The sequence below is a fragment of the Ursus maritimus genome, unplaced genomic scaffold, assembly GCF_017311325.1.
Source record: "Ursus maritimus isolate PB19 unplaced genomic scaffold, ASM1731132v1 scaffold_16, whole genome shotgun sequence".
NCBI lineage: Eukaryota > Metazoa > Chordata > Mammalia > Carnivora > Ursidae > Ursus > Ursus maritimus.
In genome coordinates this window covers 30,803,924-30,826,591 of record NW_024424008.1, presented here as the reverse complement: position 1 = coordinate 30,826,591, position 22,668 = coordinate 30,803,924, and the positions used below count along the sequence as shown (strand labels likewise).

At 43.0% G+C, this 22,668-nt stretch overlaps 1 protein-coding gene across 2 annotated transcripts in view; it reads left to right on the top strand.

Moving 5' to 3' along the window:
• The first annotated feature begins 630 nt into the window (after positions 1–630).
• The window catches only part of DEUP1 (deuterosome assembly protein 1), a 79,567-nt gene continuing 57,529 nt past the window's right edge, over positions 631–22,668 (top strand). For both annotated transcript variants that reach the window (XM_040631003.1, XM_040631002.1), the window contains exons 1-4: positions 631–718; positions 1,930–2,000; positions 20,941–21,112; positions 22,490–22,585. In XM_040631003.1, coding sequence (XP_040486937.1) covers positions 1,954–2,000; positions 20,941–21,112; positions 22,490–22,585 — 315 coding nt within the window. In that variant the 5' untranslated portion in view covers positions 631–718; positions 1,930–1,953. The remainder of the gene's footprint in view (positions 719–1,929; positions 2,001–20,940; positions 21,113–22,489; positions 22,586–22,668) is intronic.

Here is a 22,668-nt window from a genome sequence, read left to right as displayed (position 1 = left end):
CACCTTGGCGAGGAGAAGGGCAGTTCTCTTTACCCCAAGTTTATTTCACTTTTGATACCATTTCAAACGTGGGGAAGAGGGACGAGGGCCAGGGGGGTTTAAGAAAGTTGGATGCAGGGAGCTCAGCCAAGTAGAGCTCGCGACTCTTGACCTCTGGGGTTGTGAGTTCGAGCTGCACCTTCGGTGTAGAGATCACTTAAAAATGGAATCTTAAAAGAAAAGAAACTTGGATGCAGACCCTCTCCCCTCTGCACCCCCCCTTTTCCTTCCTTCATTCAACAAATACTTCTCCGACCCCTGTTGGGTGCCCGACCCTGGGCTAGTGAGAGCCACGAAGAGGAAAGCACCGAATGCGGTCTCAGGGAGGACTCCGTCTAGGGAGCACACACCGGAGGCGGAACTGCGGGGCGGCGAGGACCCGGGAGCCCCCCTCCCACCCCCCAGCAAAGGCCGCTCCCCGGCGGCTGCCTAGCCCATCCCCCCGCACCCCTCCCGGGCGGCGGCGAGTTCCGGCCGCGTCCCCATGGCAACCAGTGGAGGCGCGGCAGGCCGGGAGGGAGAGGCCCTAACGGTCTCGGCGGCCGCGCGGCGGGCGGGCCTGGTGGCGGGAGCGCGGCGGCGGGCGGCGGGGCCCCTCGGGGCGGGCCGGGCGGGGGGCGACCCTGGCGTTCCTGCTCCGGGGGCCTCAGACCTCTCGGGAGAGCGCGGCGCAGCGCAGGTAACCCGCCCCGGCCTCCGCGCCCAGGTCTCGACCCCCGGTCCTCCACCTCGCCCCTCCGACGGGCCTGCCCAGGGCGGGGGGCCGGGGACCCCTACAGGCCGGCCGCTGCGCGGGGGGCTGGACGTGAACCGTGCGCGGTCCGGCGGGGGCGCGCGCCGGCGGGGAGAGCCCGGGGTGTCCGCGGGGTAGCGCAGAGTCCAGAGCCGGGTCTCCCCGGGGGAGCAGGTGTGGGTTCTAGCTGTGTGGCCTTGGGCAAGTCACCTAGCTTGGCTGTGCCTCCGTTTCCCTGACGTTAAAGTGAGTGCTTGGAAGAACCTGCAAATCCGTTTATTCATTTGTCCCTTCCAGTCAAGTTTTCGTTCCCCATCCCTGGGCTTCTCACCTCGCTGCTCCACACGCAATCCCAGAGCCTCTCTTTAATTCCTTTAATTTGGAAGTGACGTGAGCCCGGGCGTCTTCCTCTTCGTTCTACCATCTTGAATGCTATTTAATTGACTTTAATTCAGTGATTCAGAGGAGGTAAAGTTCTTTTCAATACTTTGTCCACCCATTTATCCTCATATATATTTTTTTAAATTAAAACTTTGTTGCTGGGGAAAACTTTCTTTTTCTTCTTTTCCTTTCCTTTCTTTCTTTCTTTCTTTCTTTCTTTCTTTCTTTCTTTCTCTCTTTCTTTTTTTTTTAAATTTAAGCAAGTAGTAACATCCAGGTAAGCAGGTGTCCACAAAGCCATTGAGAAATTTTAAGATTTATATTTTTAGGCAACTCTTAGCCTGTTTGTCCTAAATCTCACAGTGTATTCATTCTGACAAAACCCAGAAAAGGCCAAAGAGAGAATTTACTTAAACAAAAGGCAAACTGTTAAGGAACAAGAAAGGAAAGTTTGAGAACATTTAACTGTAACTCCTCTACAATAGGAATTCTGTTTTACTCATCTCTTGTGATGAGCACTTTGCAAAGGACCTGGCACCAAGCTGTTCTTCAGAAAATAGTAAATGAATGCTCATTTCAGCCAATACAATAGCCAGTATCATAAATGCAGGGCGGGGGGGGGATTAAAAAGCCCAAATTTCTACATTTTGTAGAATCAAGAGCTACTCCACTTGGAGAAGCGCACACTACATGGTTTGCCGATAGAAGAATCTTCTTGTTTTATAGGTTAATAAAGTAAGCGTTTTAGTAATTTAGATCATTTTCTTCCCTAATAGATTAAAAATCAAGAAACAAATCAGATGCAGCAGTTTCTTGACATGGAGAACCAAGCCCAGAATACGATGGGGTAAGTGTTGATTGAAAATTTTCTGTTTAATAAGTGGGTCCTTAACTGTCCCCCAAACTCCCAGACGATACATGAATTTTGAAATTGCATATTAATAGAAGGATGTACCAATTACTTTTGGCGAGGTGGATGGAGGGAAATTCAAGTGATTCTAATTAAGAACCTATAGTGTGAATCTTTCCAATTTTGAGTATGGGTCTGTACTCGAAAATCGCCATTTTCCAACTTGTAGTGAGTTTTTCTGGTGTTTCGGATGATGGGTGCCCACACAGGCCAGTGTGATCTAGGGTTCCCAGTTTGCCCCTTCCTTGCTGCACTGAGTGTCCCAGGCTTCCCTCCACACTTGCCCTTAAGGCTGAACTCAACACTTAAAACATAGCCTCAGGACGGATTCGACTCTAAACTACAGAGAACAAACTGATGGCCACCCGAGGGCAGAGGGTGGCGGGGTGGGTGAAACAGATGTTGGGGAGTAAAGAGTGCACTTATCATGCTGAGCGCCCCGAATTGTAAAGAATTGTTGATTCCTTGTATTATACACCTAAAACTGATAAAACACTGTCTGTTACCTTCCTGGAATTAAAATTTAAAAACTTAATAAAATTTAGAAAAAAAGATTTGGCTCCTCAAACAACAGTAAGAACCGGGTATTTCACCAAAAGTCTCATGAAGAGATAAGGAATAGAATTTGTACAGCATCCCCCATTGTAAAAAATTAAATTCCCTTTCACGAATACCTGTCCCCGCCCCTCCTGTACCACCAGCACCACAGAGATTTCTCTTCCTGTTGTTTCATTTGTCTGCTGGCCACTGGCTCACCCCAAAGCTGGCGGGAGGGGGGGTAGGCGAGGGGGGGAACATGGGAGGGACGGGGGTAGGAGTGCTTCTCTTGTGCCTAATCTTGACTGTGACTGACTTGCACTCCTCAAACCACTCCAGGTGTCTCCCTTTCAGTCATTCTGCTCAGACCTTGACTTTGACATCAGGCTAAAGGAAAGCTCCCCAGGTCTGGATAAGAATAATGGTAGGGGAAGAAAGGGATAAAGAAAGGGGGGTAATCAGAAGGGGGAATGAAGCACGAGAGACTATGGACTCTGAGAAACAAACTGAGGGCTTCAGAGGGGAGGGGGGTGGGGGAATGGGATAGGCTGGTGATGGGTAGTAAGGAGGGCACGTATTGCATGGTGCAGTGGGTGTTATACGCAACTAATGAATCATCGAACTTTACATTGGAAACCAGGGATGTACTGTATGGTGACTAACATAATATAATAAAAAAAACATTAAAAAAAAAAAAGAATGGTCAGTTTTGTAAATCTTGCTGCGTATTCCTCCTTACAACAGCCCAGCTAGGTCTTGTTCTCATTGGACAACTAAGAGAATCGAGTGTACTAGTTATAGTCTAAGGTCTTGTAATAAGGAGACCCCAAAACACAGAGGTTTAAGCAAGATTGAAGTTTATTTCTGTTTCATGGACAAGTTTTGGGATAAGCAGCCCAGGACTAGGAGGGCAGCTCTGCCATCCTCACTGCATGATTTTTTATGTCTGGACCCAAAGTGACAGCTTCAGCTTCCAGCACTGGGCTGCTGCCAGAGGGAAGGGGGAGGGGCAAGAGGAGAGGAGATTTGGGTTCTTTTTGGAATGTACCCTAGAAATAGCAGGCCTCACTTCTAGCCATTTCCCATGGGCCAGACCTTCGTCCCGGAGCTACAGCTAACTAGCTGCAAGAGAGGTCGGGACATGTGGTCTCTAACGGAGCAGCTAGATAGCCAGCTAAAGCCTAGGAGATAAAGGAAGAAGAGTGGATATTGGCAGACAGCAGCCTCTGCCACATTTCTGAGCTGAGAAAGGTAGGAAAAAAGAGAAATAAAGCAGCAACTTGCCCCAGAAAAACTGGTTAGTGGGAAGGTGGGATTTGAATTCAGCTACGTGTGGCTCTAATCCCTGCATGCTTTGTTTCACTGGAAATGGGTGCCAGTGAGACGTGGGAGCAGCCTGCCTCGTGTCTGTAGCAGAGCCAGGTTAGGATTCGGGATTGAACAGGTGGTAGGTCCCTGATGTGATGACACTGAGGGCTAAGAGGCAGATTGAAGGTCTCGAACCTAAGGTATGGTACCAGATACCACTTCACTCCTGCAGATCTGAGGCCATGGAGACTGCTATTTGTCTTCATTCATTCTTTGGGGGAAAAGTGTAGAATATTGAATGCATAGCAAGCACAACACTAAGCCTCTTGGTTTATACAAAGATTAAGAAACAGACCTTAGAACTTGGAATTTAGTAGGGAGTCATAGAGTTTGTTTGGCTACAATGTAACCACAAGCCAGAAGTGAATGAGAATCACTAGACGTTTCCATGAGGAACTACCCTACTCATCCCAGCAGACATGGGACCAAACATTGACTACCATGGTCTACAAAGCATGGAGAGCCAGGTTGGCTTTGCTTCTGTCCTGCACGCTATTGAGTGTAAAACTCTAGGTCATGAAGACAATAAAACCTCATCAGGAACATGTTACAGAGCTTATCAAACCATGTCACCTACAAACACAGTAATATTTTGTGGCACAACTTCATCTAACAGAGATTTATCTAGAGTCTCCTATAAGCCATTGATTAGTCTCAGCACCAGGAAGAGAAGAGCGAACAAAACAGAGGCCACTCGTCCAAGGGTTAGTGGGAGATACTAACATGTTTCATATGGGCATATGAAGAAAAACAAAGCAGGCTGAGGATGGGAGGATGAATGGGGTGATCAAACAAGAGCTCCTGGTAACGCGGCGTTGGAGCAGAGATTATATTGGGCAAAGAGAGTTCCAGACATAGGAACAGAAAGTGTGAAGGGGTAAGGAGGGAGCTTTTGCACAGAACATTCGTTGGGTGAATCATTATTCTCTAACACCTGGGTTATCGCAGGGTTTGATTTTAATTTTAAATCCATAATTTTCCCCAATTATAGGTGTTTGTGTTTGTGCTATAATAATCAACCTAAATTCCTTCTAATCAAAACAGCCGTATCTTGAGTTTGTCCTTTTCATTTGTTTCTAGAGTGTGTGCCCAGAACATAAATAATTACAGAATGAACAAACGGTCTCTTTGTATTGGCCTGTTAAAGAGAACCGTGTCTAGATTTTGCTTTGTTTCTGTTTCCTTCTTAATTTCTACTCTTACTAGCTTGTTACTATTTATTTTACTTATCTTGTTCCCCTGTTTTTTGAGTTGAAAAATCTGGTTCAGTTATTTTTTTTGATTCCTGAATTTTATGATTTAAGTAATAAAAGCATTTAAAGCTCAAGCTTCTCCTGAGCACAGCTCTGCTGTGGGCCATAGTATTAGTGTTTCCACTCTCATTTCCTAAATAGTCTGGTATTTCAACTTTGATTTCCTCCGCGACTAATTTGAGATATTTAAGGCATGTAACTTCTGGGGGAGGATGTTAATTATATTTTTATTATTATTACTTTCTAATCTCACTACCACCATGGTCATCGACTATGGCCTATCCGATATTTCAGTTTCATTAGGAGTGTTCTTATAATCTATTGCATGATCAGCTGTTAGAAATGTCCTTTGGGCATTTGAAGATGCATGTATATTCTGTAGTGGTTGAGTAAAAAGGTTAAAAAAGTTAATACGTGGGTCATCAGACTTCTTACTTATTATGTTTAAATTACTTTTTTCAAATCCATTGTTATCTTACTTTTTGTGTATTTGAACTGTCAAATTTTAAGAAAGATCTTTACCGTAATTGTGATTTTGTCCAATTCTTATATTTGAAACAGTTTTGGTCTTAACAGATTTCAGTGTTCTGTTGCTTAATGCATTGAGGTTCACGGACGTTGTATCTTCTTGGTATATTCTATGATTTAGCTTTGTAAAAGATCTCACAAGTATAGGTTAATGTGTTTTTTTGTTGTTGGAATTCGACTTTGTCTGATATTCATATTGCCATTTCTGCTTTCTTTTTAGTTTACTTTAATCTGTAACGTCCTTGGTCAACCCCTTTGTAACGGAAGAAACTCAGTCTTTCCCTTTCTGTGTAGGGAGAAACCCGTTCTTCTCTCCTATGTCTTTCTTCCCTCTGTGCCTTTATCTTCACAGAGAACACTTCACTTCTGATGCTTCTGGCCATCAAATGTGTGGAGGTTTCTCCCCACCAAGCAATTGTCTGGGACACCAGCTGGGTGCCCTAAAATTTAACGCAAGTCTGACACCGCCTGCGTGGAGATGGCATGTGGTCACACGGGTGAAGGGCTCAGCCCCGCAAGACTGCTCCTCCTGCCACTTTCGATTCCGGGAGCAAGCCCGGGTTGCTGCCTGTGCTTCGGACCGCTGTCGATGGGGGGTTCCAGTGCCCCCCACCTAATTTGCTAGAACGGCACGGAGAACTCAGGGAAACGCGCTTCCCAGGACAAAGGATGAAGGCTACAGATGACCCGCCAGGTGAAAGAGAGGCACAGGGCCAGCGGTGTGGCAAGAGCTGCTTGGCTTCCAGGCCTTTGCCGGGTGGGCCAGCCTCCCAGCACTTCCTGTCTCACCAACCCAGAAGCTCTCCAGACCCCGTGCTTTGGGGATTTTTATGGTGGCTCCATTTGCAGCCCTTCTCCCTTCTCAAGAGCACGGAAGGTGGGGCTGAAAATCCCAAGTTTCCAGTCATGGCTTGTTCTTTGCAGTGACCAGCCCTCATGCAGGAGCCCACCCAGAACTGCCTCATTAGAACAAAAGGCACTCCCATCACCCGGGAAATTACAGAGGTTTCGGGAGCCCTGTGCTAGGAACCAGGCTCAAAGACCAAATGTTGGGGCCAAAGATGCTCCTGGTGCTCTTCTCACTTAGGAAATGGCAAGGATATTAGCAGCTCTGTGCCAGGAATCGGGGGGCAGAGACCAATGTATATTTTCTATTATCTCACACTCTTCTTTTGAAAAATTTTTTTTAAAGATTTTATTTCTTTATTCGACAGAGACAGAGACAGCCAGCGAGAGAGGGAACACAAGCAGGGGGAGTGGGAGAGGAAGAAGCAGGCTCATAGCGGAGGAGCCTGATGTGGGGCTCGATCCCATAACGCCGGGATCACGCCCTGAGCCGAAGGAAGACGCTCAACCGCTGTGCCACCCAGGCGCCCCCTTGAAATTTTTTATATCATATTGTGTCTCTTGTAAAGAGCATATGGTGAGATTTAAAAATATACTTCAATTGGAGAGTCTTTGCCGTTAAAAAGAGGATTTATTTATTTATTTATTTATTTATTTATCTATTTATGCTAACATTTGACCCATTTTGATTTCCCCAAATTTGCTAGTCTGATCTAATTTTCTTTTTCCTCATTTTCCCTTAGAAGTTTTACATCCTATTTTATAAGCTGTCAGTGAACATTTTTTAAAAGATTTTATTTATTTATTTGAGAGAGAGACAGAGAGAGAGAGCACAAGCAGGGGAGGGGCAAAGGGAGGAGGAGAAGCACACCTTGCTGAGCAGGGAGCCTGATGCAGGGCTCAATCCTGGGACTCCGGGTTCATGACCTGAGCCGAAGGCAGCCACTTAACAGGCTAAGCCACCCAGGCATCTCTCAATGAACATTTTTTACAAACATTTTAAATTTGGGTTTCTCTTTTGGCATCCTGAATTTTAACTGTATCTTTTGACTTCCCTCAACCTTTTCCCTCTATTAAGACTTAACCTTTGGTAGCACTTGTGCTTTCCCATTCCCTTATCTCACCTCCAAGAAATAATCTGGATTTCTAATTCCTGGTCACTATTAATTCATAGTATTAATTATTACATATAAGATAATGTTAATTATTATTGTATTCTTCTATTATTTTACAATCCTTTCTTAACAGCTGTAAGTTCGCATTGCTCATTACTATTGTTTGTATGCAAAATCTTCCCTGTTCTTAATTTAAAAAAAAATCTTCATTTTAATTTGAGTGAAGTACTTCTTAGACCTTTCCATAAAAATGAACATGGGTGAGGGGTGCCTGGGTGGCTCAGTCACTTAAGCATCCGACTCTTGGCTTCAGTTCAGGTCATGATCTCAGGGTTGTAGGATTGAGCCCCAAGTCAGGTTCCAAGGTCAGCAGGGAGTCTGGTTGAGATTCTCTCTCCCTCTCCGTCTTCCCCTCCCCCTGTGCATGCATACTCTTTCCCTCTCTTTCTCTCTCTCAAATAAATAAATAAATAAATAAATCTTGTTTTTAAAAAAGGACATCCTAACTTGGTACATGTGCAAATGTCTTATTTATATTCTTGCACAGGAACTCTGTGACATTACTCTCATTGTCTTGAAGCATTGGGTGCTGCAGAGGGAAAGTCTAATGCCAGTGTTGTTCTCTCTCTTTCAGGTTTGTTCTTCCCTCCTTTCCTCCTTTTTCTGCGTGTGTGTGTGTGTGTGTGTGTGTGTGTGAAGGTTTGTAGGATTTCTTTTGGAAATTTACAAATTTGGAATTTACAGATTTACCAGGATAACTTTCTAGGTATGGATTCTTTCGCAGTAATCCCTCACAGAATTTGGTGAGCACTTTTACACTAAAAGATTCAGATCTCTTCAACTCAGTGACATTTTCTTCTAATTTTTTTGGTTAATGATTCTCCGCTCTCTTGTTTCATTCTCATCTCCTAGAAGGATCCTATCTTTTTCCTTTCCCTCGTAATTTCCATTGTTGTTCTTTGCTTTATGTCCTGGAGGAATTTCTGGAGTTCTCTGACTTTTATTTCAGCACTGATTATGATGTTTTTACTGTCTCTCCTGGGCTCTTTAGTACTGGCAACCAAACCAGAACCATGTGATCAGGACCTGAGCCAAGGTCAGACAGTTAACACACTGAGGCACCCCAAAGGTCATTTCTAAATAAGAATTTAATAGGAAAAAAATGCTTTGAGCAATCCTAAGGTCAACGAAATACATATATAGAGTCCCAAAAGTGAATGAATTCCGGAGTGTTTCTTTTAAAAAATGTTTTTTTCCTTGTATAAGTGGATTCCCCTATAATGGCTTACTTCTTTAAAATATCTTTTCTAACTGAAAAAGAACATTTATCCGAATCTTTCTTTACTGGGTTACACATGTATATAGTTTAAAAAGTCATTTGGTTCCTTATCGCTGTTGTTAAAAAACAAGAGTCTCCTGTTCCCTCCCCAGTTTTCCATTCCCCAGAGGCAATTCTTTCGGCGGATTCTTTTGATATTTATCTCCATATCTCTATATAACATGCTTATCTTGCTACTTCTTGATTTTTCAGTTTTAGGTACTATCTGTTGATTGCCCTCTGCCACCTCATTCCCACCACACACAGTTCCACACACACATACACACAGTCCTACACATACACGTACACAGTCCTACACATACACGTACACAGTCCCACATATACACAGTCCCACAGCCACACACACAGCCACACATACACATATGCACAGTCCTACACATATACATACACAGTCACATACATACACATATACATAGTCCCACACATACACATACACACAGTCACACACATACACATCCAGTCACACACATACACAGTCACACACATACACATATACACAGTCACACACATATACACAGTCACACACATACACATATACATAGTTACACACATACGCATACACACAGTCACACACATACACACAGTTCCACACATACACAGTCCCACACATACACAGTCACACACATACACAGTCCCACACATACATAGTCACACAATCACACATTCACACACATATACACAGTCACATACACACAGTCACATACATACACACACATACACATATGCAGTCCCACACATACACAGTCACACAATCACACACACAGCCACACACACTTACACACAGCCACACACATACACATACACATAGTCACACACATACACACAGTTCCACACATATAGTCTCACACACACACACACACACACATGCACAGTCATACTTCCCATTCTTCCATCCTCCCAATACACCATAATTCTGATTGCATCAACATTCTGTTTGCCTCGTTATGACTTGAGAAATGCTCCTCACCTCCAAGTCATGTAGCATGCTGTGATGACTCTTCCTTTCCTATAAAACATTTTGTTTTCTCCTGGGGTTAAGCACTCTAGTATCTTAACTATAATTTTTTAAAGTTTTCTTCTTCATAATTTCCTTCCAAAAATGTCTTTCTGTTTGTATTTGACCTAGTTGTGGAAACTGCTTTCGTCAAACGCCCGCGATCCCTGGCTGCTCATGCCTGTGTAGGAGGGCAGAGTCAAAGCCAACAGGAAAGAGGTCCTCAATGACAGGGGGCTTCACTGCGTCTCATCAGCCTCGTCTTGCTCAGTCTCTGTCTCAGGCTGGTCAGATTCTAGAGAACACTCTTCTAAATTCTCCTGCTTAGAAGGCATAAATTGGGCCACCAGCGCTTACCCTCTACCTCGTTGGGTTGCTTCTTGGCTTTCTCTACCAGCTACTATTATCCATTTCCTTGTAGATTAAAAATATCCCTTTGCTTTATCTTAGTAGGATTTGGGAAGGAAAAATGTGTATGTTCATCCATCTTCAACCAAAAATCTCATTTTTCTCTACTAAATCATTTACGCTACTTTTGATTCTGTGACTTACATCTTAGTCATTGATCTCGTTCATAGAATCTTACCAAATCCTTCCTAAAAATCTGCTGCATGATCTGCCAATTTTTTTTAATCTGCCATGAAAGTCATATTTTCAAAGAACCAAGGCAGATGGATAATAAAGCATAACTTCTCACATCTAATTCAGAAAAACCCTTTAAAGCAGTACTCTATGTGTGCGTCTTTCTTAACCTTTTAAGTGTTCTTTCCCCTGAGATGTATTAATTCATAATCACAACTTCACTTCCCAGTTTCTTAGTTTAATAGGTTTAATTTGTAAAACACTCTAATATAAGTCAATATATTGGCAGTTTAATAAATTGTAGTAAAGTATTCTCTTTTTTTAAAGATTTTACTTATTTATTTGAGGGAGAGAGAGAGAGAGCACAAGCAGTGGAAGAGGGAGAGAGAGAAGCAGGCTCCCTGCTGAGCAGGGAGCCTGATGTGAGACTCGATCTTAGGACCCTGGGATCATGACCTGAGCCAAAGGCAGCTGCTTAACTGACTGAGCCACCCAGGTGTCCCTAAACTGTAGTGATGTATTCTTTTTGCACATTGAAAATTCTTTTTTTTTTAATTTGGTTGATTATCTTGCTTTCTGAATGGTCCAGTCTACACCCCTATTATTCTCCCTCCATTCTTTATTCCCACCCACACATACTCCTTTCCAGAGTAATCAGATCTGATAAGTTGTAGTTCCTAGTTTCTCTGAAGAAGAAACAAAGTGAAATAGACCTGGGGTAAAATCCTGATATTTTACTTTTAAAATATTTTAAAAATCCTGACATTTTACATTGCAGGTAGATCCTGAAATGTTAGCATGGTGCTCAGGGATTGTAGGAATTCACAGAGTGATTTTGAAAGGGAGGAAGAAACTAAGAAGGGAGGGAGCGGGGGAGAGAGGAAAGGAGGGTGGGAGAGAGTGGGGAAGGAAGAAAAGGAAGGGAAAGATTCCTTTGAGAAACTAATTAAGCTGCTACTGAGTTTAGGCAAAGATTAAAAATGCCACCGTGTAGGATATATTTGCACATACTTTTTACAGGACAACAGTTATGCGAGGTTAATTGCAGTAGTTACAAGTTACAAGTGATATGTGTCAAGCCAGGCGTGTACATCATGGGCGAGGCACACTGGCTGTGTAAAATGGGAAGTCACTGGAGGGCTTCGAGCAAAGCAGTGACCTTCTCTGACTTAGCGTTTTGAAAGGCTTACTCCAGTTTGTTCTGTGGAGAATAGACCACAGCAAGGCAAGGGCAGGAGGGCGAGACAAGCTGAGCCGTTGCAGTAATTCAGGTGGAAGATGACAGTGGTTTGGATCAGGTGGGTAGAAGTAGAAATAGTCACAAATAGGTACATTTTGACAGAGGTGCTGACAATATTTAGAGATCGTGGATTGCATATGTGGTGTGCAAGGAGATGGGCAAAGGATGACCCAAAAGCTCTTCCCCCACCATTTGGGAGGATAAGACTGTCATTTATTAAAATCAGGAAGGCTAGAGAAAATGCAAGCTTGGTTTGAGATGCCTGTCACGCATCCAGCTGAAGACGTCAAATAACTAGGTGTGTGTACAAGTCTCCACGTAGCTTCCTGCTCCCCACGTAGCTTCCTGCTCCCCACCCTCAGGGCGGGGCTTTTTTGTTTGTGGTCACCTTATGGCTGCAAGATGGCTAACCGCCTCAACCATTACATCTGCCTTCCAGAACGGGAGCAGAGGAAGGGCAATGGCTAAACAAAGAGCACATGCCAGCATTTTATTTTGGCTTTGGCTTCTTCGAGAAGCCAAAGCCCTGAAACAAGGATTTGATGCAAAGTGGTTTATTTGGGAGATGAAAACTGTGGTATATTTGTTTCCTCTGACTGCCATATAACAAACTTGGTGGCTTAAACAACCAAAATTGGTTCCCTCACAGTTCTGGAGTCCAGAAGTCCAAAATCACTGCGTCAGCATCAAGGTAGCTGGAGGGCTACATTCCCTCCGGAGGCTCTGGGGAAGAATCTGTTCCTTGCCTCTTCCAGCCTCCGGTGGCTGCCGGCATTTCTTGGCTTCTGGCCACATCTCTCTGACCTTTCAAGCCAGCATCTTCACGTCTCTCTCTGGTTCACCTCCATATCCCTTCTCCTGTGTGTGTCACATCTCCCCCTGCCTCTTTCTTAGGGCACACCCAGATAATCTAGGATAATCTCCCCATCTCAAGATCATTAACTTAACCAAAAACCTTTCTTCTAAATAAAGTAGCATTTATTTATTTATTCTATAGATTCAGATGTGGTATCTTTGGGGGCCGTGTTTCATCCTACCACCTATGGGAATAGGGAAGTGAAATAAGACACGGCAAGTTATGAAACCAGCTATCACTGAGGGTGACATTAGGCTTTCAATGGGGAGACTCTGGAACCCAGTCTAGAGCACAGCCCTCAGAGTTATCCATCCAAGGAGCAGGTATTTACACACCAGTAAATGATAGTCACTGGTTGAAGATTGCTCCTGGGAGGGCTTCAATTTCCTGTTACTCCTGGCCTATCACGCAGGTGGCAAAGAGGACCCCAGTGGCAAAAGGAGGGACTCGGGCAAAGAAATGCAGGTTTTGTCCCCAAGTGGTAAGTGTGAGGGATGTGTAGGCACCAAGGACAACTGCTCTAGCTCTCTTTTAAATAGCTTCATGGCTCTTTGCTACCTCTCACAGGCCAGATTTTGTTGCATGGCCATGCCTAGCTGCAGGGGAGACTGGCCAGCGTAGTCGTGTTTTTAACTAGACACATTTCCACCCTGAGTAACACTGGAGATCTGTTATGGAAGAAAGGAAGGGTGGATGTTGGGTAGACACCTAGCCGAGTGGGAGATAAGAATGGAATCAGACAAGTGATAAGGATGACTCAGACCAAGGTTTTATCACCCGATAGGGTGAGAAGTGATCAGAATTTAGGATATAATGGAGGCAGTGCCAGTAGACCTGGTGTTCTGGGGTTTGAGGAAACACAATCTCAGATCGTGAGAGTTGTTGTTTTGTTTTGTTTTAAGATTTTATTTATTTATTTGACAGAAAGAGAGAACAGCAGGGGGACCAGCAGACAGAGGGAGAGGGAGAAGGAGGCTCACCTGTCAGGGAGCCCAATGTGGGGCTCGATCCCAGGACTCTGAGCCGAAGGCAGATGCCCAATGACTGAGCCACTCAGGCGCCCCAGATCATGAGGGTTTTAATCTTAAGCAACTGTAGCAGTGTTGCCAATTAAAGAGATAGGGTGGACTGGAGTGGGAGCAGGTCCGTGATGCAGGGAGTCAAGTACTGTTTTGAATATGAAAAGTTTCAGATGCCTGTAGACATCCTGTTGGAATGTTGATGTAGAATCGTTGTTGGATATAGAAGTCTGGAGCTCAGAACTCAGGCTGCAGAGAGAGATTTGGAAGTTACAAGAACAAGTGGGCATTAGAGGGTTCATTTCCAACATCCAGGAAACAGTGTATTTTCTATTTTCTTAATATTGGAAAAACAGATTTTATCAATTTTTTTAAGATTTTATTTATTTATGTGACAGAGAGACAGCCAGCGAGAGAGGGAACACAGTAGGGGAGTGGGAGAGGAAGAAGCAGGCTCCCAGCGGAGGAGCCTGATGTGGGACTCGATCCCGGAACGCCGGGACCAAGGCAGATGCTTAACAACTGCGCTACCCAGGCACCCCAGATTTTATCAATGTTTACCTAATTCTTTGCTTTTAGGATCCAGTGAAATAGCTGGCTCTAGTTTTAAATAGAAAAAGGTTAAATGGCTATCCTCATTTGTACTAACACTGCAGTCTTTCATCAAATACACCTTCTAGCAAGAGGGGATTTTAATTGTCCTAGAGATTGGCTTATAGAATCCAAGCTAGTGCATATGTAGTTTATTATTAATTATACCATGGATCTCTGTATGAATATGAAATAATATTTCAGATATGCAAGTTTATGAGGATACTGAAGTTACTTTTATTTCTAGATAATTATAAAAATCACCTGAAGAAAGAGGGTTGGTGTTCGCTAATATTTCAACTGTCTTACATCATTCAATCCGTGAACCAGGGTGTTACTCAGAAGAGGAATAGTCATTATAGAAAAAATTTTAAGAAAAGGTTTATCTGTAATATAGGTATTTGAAAGATCTTCCATTCTTTTTAGAACAAAAAAATGTGAGATTTTAAATTTGTATGTACCTAGAGTTCTGATAAAACGTTGATAGAGACTTGGAAGCTATCACATGGCATTTTATTTCTATAAATGTCATTCTTTGATGATTTTGATGAAGGCTCTGGAATAAGGCCTTGATAAGTGCATGTAAGCACGCTTTTTGGGAATGGTGGGATTTATACTCTTCCACATCCCAACATTGAGCTTATTACAGATGAGGGAGCAGAATGGACTGAGTGTGAGCCACCATCTCAAATATGCAGTAAAAACAGGCACCGTAATGCTGCTAAGTCAGCACACATTAACTATGACAGAAAATAGCATTTTTTTGGACAATGGGAAAAGTGCTTGAGAAAAGCTATTTTGAGCTATAATTTGGTAACTAATTTTGAACGAGGGCAACTGTGAAATTATGACCGAGGAATCATAAAGTAGTAAGCCTTTCACTTTACTGTCTTGGGGGGACCAGTCAACTACGGAGCAGGCTGACATCACAGACATGTCTATGAAAGTGGGTTCGGGGCACCTGGGGTCTCTCCCATTTAGTTCTGGGGTGTAGTACAGTATTTGATATACAGAATAGGGTCTATGAGCCACCACAGAAAAGTTAAATTATATTGGTATAGCTAAATATATAGTACTATAACTAAGACAAATCATGTGTTGCTACATTTTAGAATGAGTTTCATTAAGATATTTTGGAAGAGTTAAGACCTAATATGATGGCTCATATTGCCCATTGACATTCTGGAAACTCGTTTTCTTAGTCTTCCGTGTTGCATGACATAGTCTCCTCTTTCTCTTCAGCCTGTGCTTTCCTTTCTCAATCCCTCCACTTCCTCCAGGATGACTTCTGTATTTGTTTTTCAAATCCCCTCTTCTCTCGTTTAAGATCAAGATTCATTTCATTCTGACATCTCTTATGTCCCCAAATGAACCCACTTTGTTTTTTACAGACCTGTTTCTCCATTTCTGTTTTCCAGATTGATGATGGGTTGGCTGCCCCTACATCCCACCTGGCCCAGAACAGTCACTGCTTTATACCTTTGTCCTGGCATAATTATCATTAGTGCCCCTTCCACTTCCAAAATTGTCCTGGTTTGGATAATTTATCACATGTTTACCATAGCCATCTGTCTGATGAAGGTCTGCCTTTGTATGAACTAGCACGTAAGCCCATATATGAAAGGACTTTGGAGGGACTACATGCTCATGTACTTTACTCCAGCTCTTTTTACTCTGAATGACTCTCCACTTTCCATTCTCCTGTTCCCCCAACACATCGGCCACCATTACCTCCATTTATATCATCAGCTTTCTATTTTGCTCTCTTCATATATTTTGACTCTAGGTTCCTCAGATTGGTACATCACCCTGCAAGTCTCAGTGTGCCCCCTTCCTTCTGGTTTGAGACCTCTCTCCTGACCCCACGATCCTTCTCTTGGGAATTGTTCCCGGGGATAAACCCAGTAATCAGGGCCAGGGTTTGTATGTCATAAGTAGTGTATCAGACACAATCCACCCAGTCCCTAAATCTGGAAGACTCAGAGGACTTTTTTCTTTTTTAGTGCCTCAATCAACTTTCTAAAATTGGAAAAATAAGACCTACTTCACGGGTCTGACATTTTGGAAACTCGTTTTCTTAGTTTTCCATGTTGCATGACATAGTCCATAAGGATCCGTAAGAGGAAGAGCAGGAAAGTAATTAGCATAGTGTTAGTCAGCGTTTGACTAAAAGGAGAAATGAAAATATGAATAATGTTAGTGCCCAGCTCTGTGAAGAAGGCTAAACTAAGCCTTTTGTATTTCATTTTGAAGTTCAATAGATTTAGGAGCAAATACTGATGCTGTGGAGACCAACTGCTCTTAATTATCTCTGAAAAACTGAAGAAGGGAAGATATACTAGATTAGAAAATTGAATTTCAAAAAGAAATATTAAATTTGACAGAAGGCTGAGTTGGATGTAAATCTGAGTTTGACTAAGTCTTCGGGAAGACTCTGGAAGGGATTATGGGTGGTTTGTGAGCATCCGACGCGGAAGCAGTGGCCCCAGGACTCAGCATAGGCACATACGGGATCAGCCTGGGCTCACGGGGCTCATATGCGGGTGCATCAGGGAACGTACAGATAGAATCTTACTTGGGCTTTGCCATAATATTTTACAGGGCTTATCATGACATTTTTATGGGCAGAAAAAAAGAGAAAAGATTGTAAATTTAATTAAGTGGATTAGAAATGGATTATAAGACAAGAAATAATCACCAGATCATTGTCACTCTGAAGGGCTTGGTAGTGGAATGCCTTAGAGCTCTGTCCTCCGTCCTGTCTTGCGTGACATTTTACAGTCACTTGTAGTAAAAAAACATATTTCTCTATGAAACAAGTAATGCTTATCAGATCTGCAGCTGACACAAAACTGTGAGGTATAGTGAATGTATTTTCTGACAGAAACAGGATCCCCAAACATAAGCTCCTTGAGGAAGGCTTCTGTGGTAACCCGTCCTGTCCAAGTTTGTACTCAGAACCCTTCCTTTCGAGTCCCCGAAGAGCTGCACTTATTCGTCAGTCTCACATTGTCCCTGTCTTGAGAGCGTCTATGCGCAGCTCATGTGTCTCTGTCTTCACAGTTCCTCACACAGCGGGCAGCAGTCGCTGAGTCAATGTTTGCTTCAGTAAAGAACCAGTGATGACAACACACGTTGAGAGGCTGAAACTATCACTCTGAAATTTAATAAGGATAAATATAAAGCTCTGTCCTCAGAGCACCTCCCCCCGCCCCCGCAAGATGAAACAAGCACAAGATAGTGGTTTTTTTTGTAGCACACGTGAGAAAGGTGTTTGGACAAGAATAAACTCACCTTGAAATGGTATCCTATCACTGCTTTGCCTTTCTCCTTCCCAGATTCGAAGCTAAGGTGATTTTCATCTGCTTGAATAAAAATACATGGCACCTAAAACCAAGGATGTGAGAGTCCCTGTCTAAACTGATTAGACCGTAGCTGAGGTATTCTGTCAAAGTTCTGAGTGGTACATTTCAAGGAGGAAATCAACACAGGAACTTGTTCAGCGGAGAGCCACCAGGATTAGAAAGGGTCTGAAAATCTTACCATAGTCATTCACTTTTTCATTCATTCAACAAATGGTATATTAAGCGTCTAGTATTTTCCAGGCAGTATACTAGATAGTGAGTGGTGGAGAAAAAAGAAATCTCCACGGGCAATTGGAGGAAATAAAGATACTTGTGGAAATAAACAAAGACTATCCAAATGAGAACAAACGAAGCCTATTTCTTCAAAGCTTGCTGTAGCAAGGGAGTCAGCAACCATCACTTATATTCGGCAGAGACAGGCCAGGTGGGAAAGCTTTACAGTAAACAAGAGACAACTTCGGGTATGTTCTCATTGGATGGAGGCTGCTACAGGGAAGCCGAGGCAGGATTAGTGGAAGCGGGGCATCCGATGGGATTAGTTTGGGGAGCGTAATTGCTTTCTCCAGTTGGTCCTGAGTTGGAAGTGGGGGCAGAAATTAAGGAAGCTGTCAATCATTGACCGAATCCTGACCATTCTAGGACTCTTGCTATAGATGTTGTGGGTAAGAGTCTGTTATGTTCTGGCCATTGGCTGTTCAAATATTCAGTATCTACTATTGAACACTGAGAAAACTTGAAAGAATCTGGAGGTATTGACAACTGCATTTGACATATTGGTAACTGTATTCAAGTACTTGAAGGTCTATCATGTTGAAAAGGCATTTGTTCTGCATGGTCCCAGTGGATCAAATTAGAACCAGTGGGTGCAAAATCTCTTCAAAATAAGAAAGAACTTTTTAAAACTCATCGCTATCTGGATACAGTGTCAGACAGCAGTTACCTGGTAAAGGAGAAATTCAGACCTAGGCTGCGTGACCTCTTGGCAGTGATATTGTCAAACAGTTCAAGCCTTGGCACGCACCAGAATCCCTTGATAGCTTTGTTAGCGATGCAGAATGGCCTCTGTTGCAGACCTGCTGAATCTGATCTGTGGGGTATCATGCACGATTGTCTTACGAAACATTGCGAAAGACGTGCAAACACTGGATGGGTAGTTGGGCAAGGTGACTTGTAGAAGTGCTTCCACCCTGAGTCTAATATCCTAATATTTTCACGGCATTGTCACAACCAGGAAAGAAACCATTCGCTCATTTATTTAACGATATTGATTGAGTAGCTTCTGTTTTGTCGCACTCTACTTTCGGCCTATATTTTAGTTCCATTAGCATGGTGTGTTCCTACATGCCGAGGAGATACTGATGAAAAGAGCTCATTTGTTCATTTTTCAAAAATTTATTGAGCATCTGCTATGTGCTGGAGCACTGTGCTGAGCTCCAGTGAGATGGTGATGAAAAGGACCAATATAATCCTTTTTCTTTCAGAACTTATAATAGCAGGGAAAAACAGAGTATATTTATAGTAAAGGTGATACATGTTGTTATGAAAAGAAAATGGTGTGAAAATGATTCTTTTTGTTCTGCTGTTGTTCCCCACATCATAACTCCAATTAAAATTCGATCAACTTATTTATAGAGAAATTAGTACTTCCTTTCCTCAGGTTTGCTTTAGGTTTTACATAAAAATGGAGAACCTTTGGGCCTTAATCCAGGAATGCTGGAAGACTTCAGAGTGGCACTTTGCACTTAAAAGCTCTCTGATGTCGAAACTGGTGAGTCTGCTGGTGAATGAACCGATCAAAGGGGCATCCTTCGTTCAGGTTGACCGGGCATTTTAGAAAGTGATTCTGGAAATTCTGAGTTCTTTGGGTTCTGATACCTCTTCCTAACCCTATTGTGATGGAGCTAATTTAGGCTATATTTTTCAAGCGAGTTCTTATTCAAAACATCATGTCCTTCGCTGTGTGGTACACGGAAGGGAGCTAAAGATGGGAAGCAGCTGCTTACGATCTAGATCCGGCTCTTCCACTAGTTACTGTGTGACCTTGACCTCTCTGGGCCTGAGGGTTTTCAGAATGCTAAATGATCCTTAATCACATCCAAAATTCTGATTTGGTGAGAGGAAATGGAGAAGATATCATTTCTTGCCTGCTTTTCCCTCCTGCCTTCCTCCCACCCACACAAATATATTAGAAGCCCCGTCACCACCACTGAATGGATACTGAAATAACTCACTTTCTAATTTGGACATGTGTGTGTTCCTTAGGCTGAAATCTGAGGCTTCAACATCTGCCTGCATATCCAGTCTGCATAACTGGACTTATTCCAGGCCCCTGTGGAATGTGTCAGCTTCTTTGAAGGAGAACCCTGCCCCGGGAGCACCCAGCAATCTGTCCTCACAACTCGCACCTCTATAAATCTAGCTATTACCAAGGGTTTTGTTTCACATATAAATAGACCCTTTGAGACCCACGATATTGGCCCTTATCCAAATAATAGTATCCCCATTATTTAAAGACTTACATTACTCTGCCCACCTGCCTGAACAGATTCCTTCCAAAGGGATACGAGCCAGATCACGCCAAGTTCCCCTCCTGAAGGAGGAGTCCTGTCGCCCAATTAGTACCCTTGAATCAGGTCCTCCGTAGCCTGGGGTTGCTCTTCTATCCCTGACAGGCAGAGTTGAAGTCCCAGTCTGCCCGCCATCAAACTTATTCAAGCTATGACAGACATCGTTACAGGTATATTACAGGGAAGAACATTGAACCATTTTTCATATTTTGAATTTTCCATAGAATCAGCCCACTCTGAAATTGTTATTTTATTTAATTTTTTTGAGCTAACTTCCTTCATTGCCACCTTGTTTCTGACATAATCTGCACATGTGTTTCTATTTTAGGACTTCCTTGTTTAAGTCAAAACTTTTGGCTCTGGGGGAGCCATGCACTACCACTACACTAAGGAAAGAATAGAAGCAGTGGCTTTATCAATGTGTTACATTATATTATGACAGCAACTATACTTTAGAAAATGTCATTTAAAAAAAATAATGTATATTTACTGTTTACTCTGAAATTAGCTTTTAGTTTTAGTTTAAAATTTAACCTCTGGCTTTCAGACTTCTTCCTATTTAAGTAATTGAACAATTTGAGGAAATGATGATCACCCTATTCAGAGCAATGGAATCATTTTTCTTGTCCTCATATTTCACTGTTTTAAAATGTGTTTCACTTTTCGACCATTGCCAGAGCTTCTCCTTGTGAGGCCGAACTTCAGGAATTAATGGAACAAATTGACATCATGGTAAGCAACAAAAAATTGGATTGGGAAAGGAAAATGCGGGCTTTGGAGACACGATTAGATCTTCGGGATCAAGAGTTGGCAAATGCACAAACTTGTTTGGATCAGAAAGGCCAAGAGGTACTGAATATATGTGTTAATTGTTAATTCCTCAGACAGTTATAAATAATATTTATTCCATCCGAATATGTGTTTCATTACATACACTTTCTATCAGGCATCAGCGGTAGCCTTTATTGCTGGGAATTCTGTCGTAGCGTGCTAAGCGTGTTCTATCGAGTGAGTGACGATCGGAGCATCAGCCCATAAAAATCTGCTGGTGCGGACAAACACAGCGTGCCAATGCCATCTAGCAAAGTAAACGGACATTCAGTGTAGATGTGAATAAATACCGTTTGCAAGCAGAGATGTCAGTGCTTTTGCAGCTGTAGAAACAGAGTCGTTGTCCAAACTGTGTCTTTGAAAATGGCTGAGTTCAAGCACCTCTTCGAATCTACTAGAGAATATTTCCTGAAAGAAGTGACATGCCAAGACGTGAACACGGGACAAGGGAGGAAAGAGTTTGGGGAAGGGAGTGTGTGTCTATATGTGGGCACCCTCTTTCGAGGAGCGCCCCCAGCCCCTGCAGGTCTGCTTCTAGCACGTAGGTGACTTTCGAATGTATGAGCGCTCTCAGGCCTCCAGAGGAGCTCAGGGAAACCATGTACTTGACCTAATGCGGGCTCTTGTGTCTGTGAATTTTTCTTTTGGGCGAGGCCTAAGAGGAGTATTTGCTTTAATCATATACGGAACCATCAGCAGTCAGCTTGCTCATCAGCCATCTCTCCACATTTGTTGGCCCTCCAATAGAACTTGGCTTTTGACACGGTTAACTGAGTTATTTGGTTATTGGTCTCTGGCTTCCCTTCATAGTGGAGGCAGGTCATGAGACCTGGAACACGCAAGGGGCCATTTTCTTGCTTCCATATCTGTGATGACCCGGGTGTATACAGCCCCGCTTTTTCAGCAGACAAATTCTGCAAGCCGAACCCTTGAGAACTCCTCTCAGACATCATTCTTTTCATTTTAAAATGTTCTTCTAAAAATGTAGCCGTGACTCCGCGGTTCCGTCGCAGCAGAGAGCCCACTGCAGGCAGTGGGGTCCCCGATAAAGCCTGGGCCGGGTCCGCAGAGCCTCTGCTGAGTAATGATGACACAGCCTCCTGAAAAGATAATGCAAAGTAAATTCTAAACCTTAATTTAAAATGTGATGGTGACACGATCTTTTGTCAAACATCCATACTGCCCTGTCCTAATGTGTACCCAGTGGAATAGCGCCAGCAATGTGGGGTTTTGTGACTTTAATTATTAATAGCTATTTTAAGAACACCAGTACAAATATTTATTCTCGTTTGGGGACAGCAGTTTTATTTAAATCATGTTCCTCCTTTGCACATTTTCTGCTTTTGTCAGGCAAAATTTAAGGAAAATCAAAATTAAGTTTTATTCTGGCTGCAGGTGGGGTTACTCAGACAGAAGTTGGACAGTCTGGAGAAATGTAACTTAGCAATGACGCAAAATTATGAAGGACAACTGCAAACCCTAAAAGCTCAAGTAAGGAAACTTATTGTAATTTAATCTCGTTTGATGATTAAACACATTTTGATATATGTTTGCACATATAAAATTCTATCAAA